The 13,488-nt window shown below is 47.1% G+C and overlaps 1 protein-coding gene across 1 annotated transcript in view; it reads right to left on the bottom strand.

The window, feature by feature from the left end:
- Positions 1–4,488: 4,488 nt before the first annotated feature.
- LOC124464203 (atrial natriuretic peptide receptor 1-like) overlaps positions 4,489–13,488 on the bottom strand; it is a 46,284-nt gene continuing 37,284 nt past the window's right edge. The window contains exons 14-20 of the mRNA XM_047016159.1: positions 11,626–11,794; positions 9,630–9,776; positions 7,752–7,875; positions 7,291–7,359; positions 6,787–6,961; positions 6,063–6,161; positions 4,489–4,640 (exon numbers count right to left, since the gene is read on the bottom strand). Coding sequence (XP_046872115.1) covers positions 4,489–4,640; positions 6,063–6,161; positions 6,787–6,961; positions 7,291–7,359; positions 7,752–7,875; positions 9,630–9,776; positions 11,626–11,794 — 935 coding nt within the window. The remainder of the gene's footprint in view (positions 4,641–6,062; positions 6,162–6,786; positions 6,962–7,290; positions 7,360–7,751; positions 7,876–9,629; positions 9,777–11,625; positions 11,795–13,488) is intronic.

The following is a 13,488-nucleotide window of genomic DNA, read 5'->3' as shown; positions in this document are numbered from 1 at the left end:
CTAATCATTCGTTTCCTCTAGCTACAGAGCCTATGCAGGTCACGTGAAAAATGATCCAAAGACTCGTAGAAAGACCGAGTCGGGAAAGGAACGAATCGTTCGTTTCCTCTAGCTACAGAGCCTATGCAGGTCACGTGAAAAATGATCCAAAGACTCGTAGAAAGACCTAGTCGGGAAATGAACGAATCAGTCGTTGAGAGGACTCGTTACTCCCGAGTCCTTATAAGGATTCGTTCAAAATGAACGAATCGTTCACGAACGACACATCACTATTATGCAAGGAAATGTAGATTCCGATATTGTAGTGTATTGATTTTAGATGCAATAACATCTTATCCTTCTCCCATCATGCTGGAAAACGTGAAATATAGAAAACGTTGTAACAAAAGCTAAACATGTACAAACAAGCACTATACTACACTGTAAAAGTATCTCTCTCTTTCTCTCTCTCCGTACTCAGTAAATGTCTGTCTATGCCCATGACTATATATTTTTTATCTATGTTTACTGTATTTGATGTGACTGTATCTGTGTGTGTTTATATACACAGTACACACACATACTTCTTCAAATGAGATTGTGCCAACAAAATGTATATTGCACTTAAGATATTACATTGATTTGGCTGCACTGTAACAGGTTACATTGCAGCTGAGATGTTGGTGCAGTAGGCCTACGGTAGTTGAGTTATTATTTTTGCACCAAGGGAGCTGAGATGGGGTTTTTTGCCTGGTAAGTACAGACTGTTCCTTGACTCTGACCACTGTCTCTGGTACTGTCCCCTCGTACAAATATCTTGGTGTACATCTGGACAGTACACTTGACTGGAAATTGAACACCAGTGTCATTTTTAAAAAGGCCCAGTCCAGATTGTTTTTTTTAAGGAAACTCAGGTCATTTGAAATCAGCAGATCACTTCTTAATGTTTTTTATCACGGTATTGTTGCAAGTGTCCTTTTTTATGCTGTTGTTTGTTGGGGTGGCAGCTTGACAGTAGAGGACAGGAACAGGGTCAACAAACTGATAAAAAAGGCAGGATCCATTATTGGTATGAGCCCTGATTCTCTGGAGGTCATCACGGAGCAGAGAACCAGGAGGAAGCTTAGGACTGTCCTGTCACATGACGACCACCCCCTGCACTGCACTTTTGTTAGAAGTGGAAGGAGCAAACGTCTCCTGTTACCAAAGTGCTCTACAGAGAGATTCAGGAGGTCTTTTGTTCCTGCAGCAGCTAGGCTTTTTAATCATGACTGCTGATTTGATTTGATTTGATTGTATTACTGCACATTGCTCATTTGCACATCATAGTATTGTTATATTGTTATGTATTCCCTGTTTTAACCTTCTATTTTTACTGTGGTAGTGGACCACACTCCCCTGACTAACAAGTGACTATGCTTGTTTTATGTTGTTACTGTATTCCTGTTTTGTATGTTGTACAGACTATGGTGGCAAACCAGTTTCCCCATTGGGGATCAATAAAGTAAATCATCATCATCATCTACTGTCAGAACTATCCACCACTGACACCTGTTCTTCCCCTTTCTATATGCACTATTTGCATGTTGCTTTAGATTAAAACATGAGCTAAATGAAGAAAATATAATAATATAATTTGAATATTGTTGTTCCTTTTTGCAGTGCTGCAAGATAAAAGATGAAGTGGGAGATGTATTGCATATGAAAACAATGTGTCAGTTTCCCTTTCGCCATATGAAGTCATAATCTTTATCTAACCTTTACATTTATGGACAAACATCTCAGAAACTGACTGAGGTAACAAGTGAACTGCAGAGTCCAGGCGTTTATAGATTCCAAATCCATCACATCACACAAATCCATCACACAGCTGCCATACATTCTCCACTGGCTCCATCAAGACATTCAACCAAATGCGAATCAACATTTATAACACAACCACACATATTAATAAGTAACATAGTAGTAAACATATTCTCTAAAATAAATCATTATCCTTAAAATACAGGAGAAGCAACAAAAAGAGCACGGTACAGTTTATAATTTTTCTTCTTTTACATCAAAGGAGTGCTAGAAGTAGATCTGTGAGCAGTCGGAACAGCATACAATGCAACCTGACTGTTTATGTGACTGCATCTGTATTTGTGTATGTTGGTGTGTGTGTGACTGTATCTGTGTTACTGTATCTGTGTGTGACTGTATCTGTGTTACTGTATCTGAGTGTGACTGTATCTGTGTTACTGTATCTGTGTCTGACTGTATCTGTGTTACTGTATCTGCGTGTTACTGTATCTGTGTGTGACTGTATCTGTGTGACTGTATGTGTGTGACTGTATCTGTGTCTGACTGTATCTGTGTGTGACTGTGTGACTGTATCTGTGTGTGTGACTGTATCTATGTGTGTGACTGTATCTGTGTGTGTGACTGTGTGACTGTATCTGTGTGTGGGTCATTGGCCATGGTCTCTATTCTACACTGCAGGCCAGACAGCAGTACAAACCCTGACTTGTCTGACACTCTGGAAACACAATCAGAACGTCACCAGATGAAAACAGACTGAACACCATCTATCAGATCATCATGTGAAAACAATAACGACAAAAAGAACCCACGACTAAAGGAATCATTCAACAGCTTGATAAAAACAACAGATTTTTTTCTCTCTCTGGGCTTGTGGTGCTACATTCAATGGTGAGAAACAAGAAAGTTGAGATCACGGCCCACATCCTGTCCTGACCTGGGTTCAGAACCCCTGAGTCTGTTCACCGCAGTCATTAGGATTCAAACATATGAACAGATGTTGGGAGCTGCAATGTACGCGACTACAGACCAGACATGAGGATAAAACTGTTTGCAGAGTCGAATACATTTGCAGTTGAGAGTCATTTCAGAAGAGAACCCACCTGTTCAATACTGTACAGAAACACATTCACGTGACCCAGAACACTAGGCCGTTGCTGATTGGGTGAGCAGGGAGCTGGGATCTAGCCAATCAGGAGAGGAGCTTGATTATAACGACAGCGACCGTGGTGTCGTCGCACCACAGAGGAGCTAGGTGGCGCTAGAGAGCCATATATCAGACCATCCTGGGCACCAGAGAGTCACAGGAAGAGGAGTTCAGAAGAGGTGACGAGAACATCTTCATACTTTGACGTGTTCACACCACAAACAAGCACACAAACCACAAACACATGCGACAAACACGCAAACATAAACACACACAGCACGGCCACACACACTGCAAATAGACACACCCGCACATGCACACACACCACAAACACGAACGCAAACATACACAAACCACAAAAACACACCACACACAGACACGCATGCACACATGTACACACGTGCACACTGACGCACACACACACACGTGGATGGATGTCAGAAGGTTAGGGGCAACAAGGAGGTCAAGGTCTATGAATGTGTCGACACTAAAAGGAATCCTTGCGAGGAACAGCCTTAACTAGTTTAATACAGGACAGGAAATGGTCCCTCCTACGAATCCAACCTTGACCTTCATCCAGATAGACACTGGAATCAGCGGTCCTCTCCAGGTAGAGCTCCGTGGTGGAGCATCTGAATGCAATCAGGAGGTGGCAGGTTCAAATCCCCCCTGTACGTTGCTTTGGATTAAAAGATCTGATAAATTAACACATTAATGTCAGTTTCTGTCTGTCTGTGAGGGCTACCAAGTGTCTTGAACCAAGATGTCCATGTGGCTCTATACCGCAGTTACATCTCCACTCCACCGGGTGGCAATGTTCCACTGCTTGTCCGAAGAGCAAGTCCAGAAGACAGAGCCAGTATGGATCCAATCACTCGTCCTATAGAAAACACCTTCTCCCCCTCCTCCTCCCCCCCTTGAAAACTGTACAGCTCCAATATCCTGTTTCCTCCAATCACAGTCAAGGTGTCACATTCAGCCCTATGAGATCAGAGGTGAGTCCGGCTGTGCCGTCGTTCCAATGGTTCCATTGGTTGGAGGCACTGTCAGTCACCAGTATGTTTAAGTAAGTGGACAAATGCATCATGGTATGGTTCTATATTGGGTTTGGGCCAAGTTCGTAGGACTAAAGGACCTAAAAGAGTTGAGTCCACAGAACCACAGCTTTATGCTACAACCTCTGTGATACAGTATACTTTCTTATACACACACATATAGATTCCTCCTGTCAGTCTTCCTCATCCCTCCAACTCTTTCTTCTGCCCCACACCGCTGTGTCCTCTCTCTCTCTCTCTCTCTCTCTCTCTCTCTCTCTCTCTCTCTCTCTCTCTCTCTCTCTCTCTCTCTCTCTCTCCCTCTCTCCCTCCCTCCCTCCCTCCCTCCCTCCCTCCCTCCCTCCCTCCCTCCCTCCCTCCCTCCCTCCCCCCCATTATCTCGCCCTCCAGGCTACATTGGTGCTGCAAACCCCGTCCGCCCTCCACCCCCCCCGTCCCCTTCCCCTTTTAATCCCTCCCTCCCTCCTTCCCACCCCTCCCTCCCTCACCCCCATCCTCCCTCCCCCCTCAGGGTGTGTGTGGGCTGCTCTCTCCTAGCAGCCAGTAGGTCCTCATGCGACCTTTGCCCTTCATCTCCACGTCTCCTCGCAGCTCCAGCTGGAAGCAGTGGAAGTCCTCCAACACGGCCCGGGTCGCCTCCGACACGTTGATCTTCAGAGCTGCACACAGGGGCACCACAGATGAAGATACCTCAGTCATGCCCACAAGACTTTTGTTACCGAGAAGGACGTCGGTGACAGGAACGATCTTGCCAGATCTCAAGGACGGAAAATGCAAATTCTTTCGGAACAGCGCTTGGCCATGAAAGATGACGTCAAACGAGTTCAGGAGAATGGAAAAAAAACATGGATTGATAAACGTCCAAAGACACCTCAGTCATACACCACTGAAGAAGTGACCTCATTAATACACCACAGACAAAGAGATGTGTCATACAGCACAGAAGAAGTGACCTCATTAATACACCACAGACAAAGAGATGTGTCATACAGCACAGAAGAAGAGACCTCATTCATACACCACAGACGAAGAGATGTGTCATACAGCACAGAAGAAGAGACCTCATTCATACACCACAGAAGAAGAGATGTGGCATACACCACACCTGGGTCAGACCTATTATCCATGTAAATACAGTGTACCTAGGGTGAGACAAAGCCATTGAAGTTAGGATTCCAGAGAAATGGCAGGATGTAACCAGAAAAGAACACATCAGCTAGAACTGTAGCAGTTCTAGTGAGTTCCAACCACAGACTGATTTGAATTCTGGGACAATTTCATCTTTTGAATGGGCAATATATAAACATATTATTGTGTACTTTTACTGTAAACTGAGATGTGAAGCTCGGGGGCCTCATATGTAGTTCCGGCGCTGGACATTGATCATGTGTCGAGTTTACAGAGGAGAGACACAGAGATCAGACCTGGGCCCGTGACTGCTGAAGGTAGAGGAGGATGATCGTGTGAAGTGAGATGGAGATATGAAGGCCGGTGAGGATGATGAAGATGAAGATATGAGTGCAGGTGAGGAAGATGAAGATGTGAAGGCAGGTGAGGAGGATGAAGATGTGAAGGCAGGTGAGAATGAGGAAGATGTGAAGGCAGGTGAGGATGATGAAGATGTGAAGGCAAGTGAGGATGATGAAGATGTGAAGGCAGGTGAGGATGATGAAGATGTGAAGGCAAGTGAGGATGATGAAGATGTGAAGGCAGGTGAGGATGATGAAGATGTGAAGGCAGGTGAGGATGATGAAGATGAAGATGTGAGGGCAGGTGAGAATGAGGAAGATGTGAAGGCAAGTGAGGATGATGAAGATGTGAAGGCAGGTGAGGATGATGAAGATGTGAAGGCAGGTGAGGATGATGAAGATGTGAAGGCAAGTGAGGATGATGAAGATGTGAAGGCAGGTGAGGATGATGAAGATGCGAAGGCAGGTGAGGAGGATGAAGATGTGAAGGCAGGTGAGGAGGATGAAGATGTGACGGCAGGTGAGGACGACGACGACGTGAAGTGACATCATGAAGAGGAAGACGATGCGGATGAAGTGAGGTGACGAGGAAGAGGAGGAAGACGCCCTCACCTTCTCCGTTGGACTCCATCCGAGACGCTGTGTTCACTGTGTCTCCAAACAGACAGTACCTTGGCATCTTCAGACCCACCACCCCAGCACACACTGGACCTGAGGACACACACAGATCACAGATCTTAGAAGATCTCAAACTTAATTAGGCCATGGTTACCACAAAGTGAATGTCACCCCCCCCACACACACATATAAAGTCTACAATCCCCCCCCCCCTCGCCACTGTGCCTCCCCCTCCCTTTCACCCCTGTAGACCCCCCTCCCTCTCACCCCTGTGGACCCCCCTCCCTCTCACCCCTGAGCCCCCCCCTCTCTCTCACCCCTGTCCCCACCCTCCCTCTCACCCCTGTAGACCCCCCTCCCTCTCACCCCTGTCCTCCCCCCCTCCCTCTCACCCCTGTAGACCCCCCTCCCTCTCACCCCTGTAGACCCCCCTCCCTCCCTCTCACCCCTGTAGACCCCCCCCCCTCCCTCTCACCCCTGTAGACCCCCCTCCCTCCCTCTCACCCCTGTCCCCCCCCCCTCCCTCTCACCCCTCTAGACCCCCCTCCCTCCCTCTCACCCCTCTAGACCCCCCTCCCTCCCTCTCACCCCTGTAGACCCCCCTCCCTCTCACCCCTGTCCCCCCCCCCTCCCTCTCACCCCTGTAGACTCCCCTCCCTCCCTCTCACCCCTCTAGACCCCCCTCCCTCTCACCCCTCTAGACCCCCCTCCCTCTCACCACTGTGGATGCCTATTCGCAGGCGTAGCTGCTGGTTGGGTCTGTGTCTGATCCGGAAGGTTTTGACAGCCTCCAGCAGGGACAGAGACATGCGGGCGATCTCCCGACCGTGCTGCTTTCCGTTCCGCACCGGGAGCCCCGACACCACCATGTACGCATCACCTATCGTCTCCACCTGGGAGGGAGGGGGGGGGGGAGGTGGGGTGGGGGGCAGAGGAGACAGAGAGGGAAGGGTAGGGATGGGGATAGAGACAGAGGGAGAGAGATGGAGAGGGAGGGAAGGGAGAAAGATAGAGAGGGGGAGAGAGAAGGGAGGGGGAGAAAGAAAAAAGAGAGAATCAATGGAAGGAAGACAAAAGGGAGAAAAAGAGGGATATGGGAGATAAGGAGAGAGAGAAGAGAAAGTAAGAATAGAGTCAGACCTTGCTCTGCAACTTGTTGGTATGGAAGGAAGGATGGATGGACGGATGGATAGATGAGAGACAGATGAGGTCCAGGACTTACCTTGTAAACATCAAAGTTGTCAATGATGGCATCAAAGCAGGTGTAGAGGTCATTTAAAAGGGTCACCACCTGGTCACACACACACACACACTCCTCATTAGGACACACACTGACACTGAGTCACTTACAGAATATATGTGTGTCTGTACCTATGTGTGTGTGTATCTATGCATATGTGTGGGTCAACCCATTTGTGTGTATGTATGTGTGTGTGTGTGTGCTACCTGCATGTGGGTATGTGTGGTGCATGGGTGTGTGTGTATGCGTGTGTGTATGAGTGTGTGTATGAGTGTGTGTGTATGAGTGTGTGTGTGCTACCTGCATGGGGGAATGTGTATGCGTATGTGTGTGTGTGTGTGAGTGTGTATGAGTGTGTGTGTGTATGAGTGTGTGTGAGTGTGTATGAGTGTGTGTGTGTATGAGTGTGTGTGTGTGTGTATGAGTGTGTGTGTGTGTGCTACCTGCATGGGGGAGCTCTCCGCAGAGATGGCTGTGAATCCCACAATGTCACTGAAGTAGATGGTGACTGAGTCAAACGCCTCGGCCTGCACTGTCTCCCCTCTCTTCAGCTGCTCCGCCACTGAGCTGGGGACAGGAGCACAGACAGAGGTGTGTGTGTGTTTGTGTGTGTGGCCTCATGATACTCTACCACTCTATCTCTGCTAACAGGTAACCTGCTAGCTTGCTGGAGTAATTACATGACGTCGCCCGGTCAGATTAGTCGACCCTGTCTGACCTGCTCAGAGATAACCAACACAACTCAAAGTTCTTAGTTGATACCGTTACAAAAAAAGGAAACATACACTTAGTACAAATCTTTTCCCCAATGATCTTCTTGAATTCTTCAACCATGATATCAACGCAATAAGGGACCCTGTACAGACCGGGCCTGGACACAAGGACTGAGCCTAAGCCCATAGCACTGCTAGCTTAGGCTCTTACTCACCCTATCTCCCTGGAAGCATCTCTAGAATCATTCCTCATCCAATCATCTAAACCACGCCTTCTCAACCCGTTTCCTGCCAAACTTGGACTGAATTGCCCCCCCTGTGTTAAGTGTTATCAAGGATTGACTGTATCTGGCCAAGACCCTGCTGCCTTTCAACAAGCAGTCGTTGAGTTCCTGCAAAAGAGCCTGAAGCTCTCAGGAACTATAAGACAATCTCAAATCTGTTTCTTTCAAAAATCCTTGGAAAAGCTGTGGCCCACTGGACACTGAAATCGATTGTTAGAATCCCTCCAATCTGGATTTCATTCTCACCACTGTACTGCAATAGCACTCGCCAAAGTAGGCAATGACTTGCAGCTGGCAACACCCGAATGCACATTTGAACACTGCTGATCTTCAAATTTCCCTGATGCCTAGATCACTACCACATGTTCGAGAAACGAGTCTCGGCAATAAGGACATGGGTGACAGCCTCTTTATTCTCAAATAAATCTGAGATGCTACTTCTAGACCCAAAAGAAGATCTGACCTCAGTTGACGGTATCAAAGTCCACCCAAGCCAACTTATCGACAAGATCTCTGACTCCCAACGGATCCTGACTTCTAACTTGAATGCCATATGAAAGCATTCCCCATAAATTACTTTTGTCCATCTATTTAACATAGAAAAAAGAAGAAACATTCTCGATGCTGGAACATATTCTTTTCAGGCCTCTCAAATGCAGCAATTGGTGCAAAAGGCTGACACCAGATTATAGAGAAAAACCAAAAAGATTGACCCCATGACACCTATTCTTACCTCTCTCGACTATCTTCCAATCCAAGTCAGAGCTGTCTTTAACACTTTGCAAGGACACTCTGATCTCAACGGGCTGGATCATTGCTGGTTCGGCCAAATCAGTAAGAGATAGGCAGGGGGCAGATCTCTCTATCAGGGAGGCTGACACTGTCTCAGTGTTGAAGGCTAACCTTGGAAACCTTCCTTTCTGGACAGTCCTACGACTGAACGACTGTCCTGGATCCCACAAAGCCAGTGGGGAGCTCACCACCATTGACCCTGTTTTCTCCCCTGCAGTCTGTCACTCCTCTCCCTCTCTCTTTGCCACAGTGTGAGTCTGGACACTGGGTAGGACCCCGGCACAGTAGGTATTTAATGGGACAAAGACACACAAAAGCCTGGTGGGCAACTGACGCAAATCAACACACGAGTGCACAAAGACCCCCCCAACGAAGGCGACAACTTCAACCTCCGAGGAGGGTGGAGCCGTCAACGTCTTCCAGGTGGCAGGTTTGCCAACGTTTGGACCGAAATGACAATGTGCCTCTAGTGCTCACTGATGAACCACAGCAGAGCAGACCCTATACTGTGCGTGTGTGTGTGTGGACCTACTGGGGTAGTATCTGGTAGAGCAGGGCCTCGGCCTTGCGCTTCTCCTCGTGGTAGGCCTGGGTCCTCTCCTCCACCTGCTCCTCCAGGTTGTTGGCGTACTGCTCCATGCGAGACAGCAGGTTGTCCAGGATGTTGGAGCCATAGCCTCTACAGGGGGCAGAGAGTGTGTGAGAATGTGTGTGTGTACTGTCTGTGAGTGTGTGTATATACTGTATTTATCTATGTTAGTGTGTGTGTGTGTGTGTACAGTCTACAGTATATGCAGTGCGTGTATACGTATGTGGTTGAACTCTAGTCTGACTCTAGTCAGAGGGTTAGGGTGTGTGTAAGTGTATGTTTGTGTATAAGTGTACACGTGTGTGTGTGTGTGCACGCTTTAAAAGAGCACAGTTGCTACACTGGAGAGACCTCTCACCAGACATGTTTTGTTTCGCTGGGGCATTATTTTGACTGTTTGGTTTCTCCGCCCTTCAACATGACTCTCTGATTACCCACTCATCCACCCACTTACAGCACCACGCTACTGACTGACACACATCATCACAGTGGGGCTGTGACTTTCTTTAGTTATTTAATACATTCATTTGTTTATCGGAATGTTCTCCATATTTTGTCACAGCCTTAGAGCCGTGTGTGTGGAAGTATACATATTGGGTTTACCTAAATGCAGTTTGATTTGGTTGAAGTCTGGTCTGTCAGAGGGATAAGTATGCATTTGTGTATGTGTGTTTTTGTGTGTGTATCTGTTGTGTTTCCGTAGCCGCAGATTGATATGGTTAAACTCTGGGGTCTGTTTCATGAACCTCCAAAAAAAACTGGGATTAAAGACCCAAACCTGACAGTAAACCAGTCAAGGCTAAAGCAAGCTCCATAAAGGCAAATTCTAGTTCACAAAATCAGTATAATTCGAGTCAGACTCAAGTAGTCATGATCATTGTGGGTGCACGCTGTTCTTAAGGCCGAGAGGGCGAACATGGATCAAATTGATCCACCATTGCAAAAAGCAATGTTCCCGGCCGTGTGACCTCTCCCAGCGAGCATGTTCTCTTTAAGCAGCGCGCTATGACCGCTCCATCAACCACCTCATCCTTTAAAGAACACGCCATGACTGACACGAATCATACGTAGGTTGAGGTCCATATTATTATTATTATTATAGGCCTTTACTTTAGCAGTCATTTTTTTTTTGCAGTCATTTTTCTCCCTCATTTACTTCATTGCTTAAAAAAAACATACACCCACTAAATACATCTAATGTTGACTTTTTTGACACTGTTTAATGTCGACGATTAATCGATATTAACCTATACATTTGAAACATGGTTTTGTATTGAGAACAGAGGATAGAGGCATTTGGATTTAGGTAAAACAATTCTAGTCAATTACTTTTCTTTGCAATTGTCCAGTTTATGACAATTTTATGTAGCATCAGCCTACATGTATTTAGTAGATGTGCCTATAATTTATCATTGTATGCATCACATTGTATGCTTCACAATGTATGCTTCACAATGTATGCTTCATGTTTTGGCTGCTTGCAATGTTTGGGACTACCTCGTTGTTATGATCAGTGACCTATGCTCTTTTGTAAAACTTTTGTAAAGCTCGATCTTCTCTAAACATAAACTTTGGAACTGATAGTGGTTGATGAAATAAAACATGTCATCATGCCAAAAGGTCTGTGGGAAATCATCATTTTCCCGTCAGGTCAGTGTTAAAGGAATGTCTGGTCAAGCAACAACACGCGCTAAGCCTGACAGTTAACATGCCCCGGACCGGGTTCGTTTATCAGCATTAGTTGCCATAGTAACTGAGCTTGAACTACTTTTAACTTTTAAAAAGTTTTATGGAACCAAATCAACTGGAAATGTGTCTGATTTACTGACATAAACCTGACTTACTTGTCAGAGGGTTAGTGAGCAGCAGTTTGATGTGGTTGAACTCTGGTCTGTCAGAGGGTCAGAGAGTGTGTGTGTGTGTGCGAGTGTGTGTGTACCTGTTGTGTTTTCGAAGCAGCAGTTTGATGTGGTTGAACTCTGGTCTGTCAGAGGGGTCCTGGCTCCAGCAGCGCTGCATGAGCTGAGCCAGATCCTCGCTGTGACTCTGAGAGCAGAGAGAGGGCCGCAGGTACGGACACTCGCCTCGACCCACTCTCTCTACTATCTCTGGAGGGAGGGAGAGGGGGGGAGAGAGGAACAATTAGTTGTGGGCCTAATCTATCTGCGGGTACCTCATACGTATTGCTATACTCTCATCTTTTTCTCTGTCCATTTGAGCTCCCTCACCCCTCACAACATTGTCTTCCGCCCCTCCCTCCCTCCCTCCAATTATAATAGCTTTATCATCATAAGGCACACACTCTCTTTCTCTGATGTTGGAATTCACTATCTCTAGGAAGCTGCCTCAAGAAGGAATGTTCTGTCCTTCAATCCCTGTACTCTCTCTCTCTCCCCTTCCACTTCTCCAACTTCTTTCTTCTCTCTTTCCACTTCACCTCCATCGTCTTCATACTATTTTGATGTCTCTCCTCTTTCTCCTCCTCTCTCTCCTCTCAACTGTTCACCGACAGTCTTTCCACACTCAATAGTGTTCCACACGAACCTTCCGGAACTCATTCTTTCCTGTCCTCTTGTCTCTCTCCCCCCCCTCTTTATCCTCTCCACTCTCTCCCTCTCCACTGTCTCGTTCTGTTTCTCTCTGTCTCTCCCTCTCTCACTCTGTATCTCTTTCTGTCTCCATCTGTCACTCTGTCTCCGTCTCTCTCTCTCTCTCTCTCTCTCTCTCTCTCTCTCTCTCTCTCTCTCTCTCTCTCTCTCTCTCTCTCTCTCTCTCTCCCTATCTGTGTCTCTCTCTCTTCAGGAGCAGGACTCCTGTTCTAATTAAATCTCCTGTGATACAGATTTATTTCTGGGAAACTGAGGGCTTCAATGGTTCAATTATACTCCCTTTTCTATCTCCACCCCTCTCTCTTCTTTCTCTCCATCCCTCTCTTCTCTCTCTCCTCTGTTTGTTCTCCTCTCCATTTCTCCACCTGTTCTCGGTCTGAATCTCATAATCTCCCCCTCAGTAACAACTGATCACACCTGCACTGCATCAGGTGAATGTGTGTGTGTGTGGCGGGGGTGGGGGGTATGTGCGGGTTTGTGTGTCCACATGAACCTTTCAGAGCTGTGAAGGGGGTCAAATATACACACACAGACATGGATGGACATGGACACACACACATTACCCTGACATTCCAGAGAACAATGAAAAGCTATCTTCTTCCACCAGCTATCTAACCTCTCCTCTTCCTCCTTTCTTGGTTTTTCCTCTCTCTCTCTCTGTCTCTCTGTCTCTCTGTCTCTCTCTCTCTCTCTCTCTCTCTCTCTCTCTCTCTCTCTCTCTCTCTCTCTCTCTCTCCCTCTCACTCCCTCTCTCTCTCTCTGTGCGCGCATGCCCTGCTCGTGTCTGTGATCTGAACTGGTTCATCCCTCTCCCCCTCCCCTATCTCTCCCATCCCTCTATCCTCTAATTGCTTCATTCCTCCATCCTTCTCCTGTAGTAATTGGGCTGTGTCGTCCCTCTCCGGCTGGAAGGAAGTAAAGCTTACTTACCGCAAGCTCATTTGCATATAAACGAACACCGTGCTGGGATTGGTTGATATCACAGGTATGGTTACAGGTGGTTAAGGTTTGTGGAGGTGAGTGGACGCCTATTCCTCGTTGAACTCCGACCGCTAGGTCTAGAATGTATTGTAGACAGGCTGACCCTGAGCCTTGAGGCTGAGCGTGACCCTGACCCTGACCCTTGGGCGTGACCCTGACCCTTGGGGCTGAGCGTGACCCTGACCCTTGACCCTGACCCTTGGGGCTGAGCG

This window comes from Hypomesus transpacificus, unplaced genomic scaffold (assembly GCF_021917145.1).
Source record: "Hypomesus transpacificus isolate Combined female unplaced genomic scaffold, fHypTra1 scaffold_319, whole genome shotgun sequence".
Taxonomy (NCBI): Eukaryota; Metazoa; Chordata; class Actinopteri; order Osmeriformes; family Osmeridae; genus Hypomesus; species Hypomesus transpacificus.
This window is presented reverse-complemented; position numbering and strand designations above follow the sequence as displayed.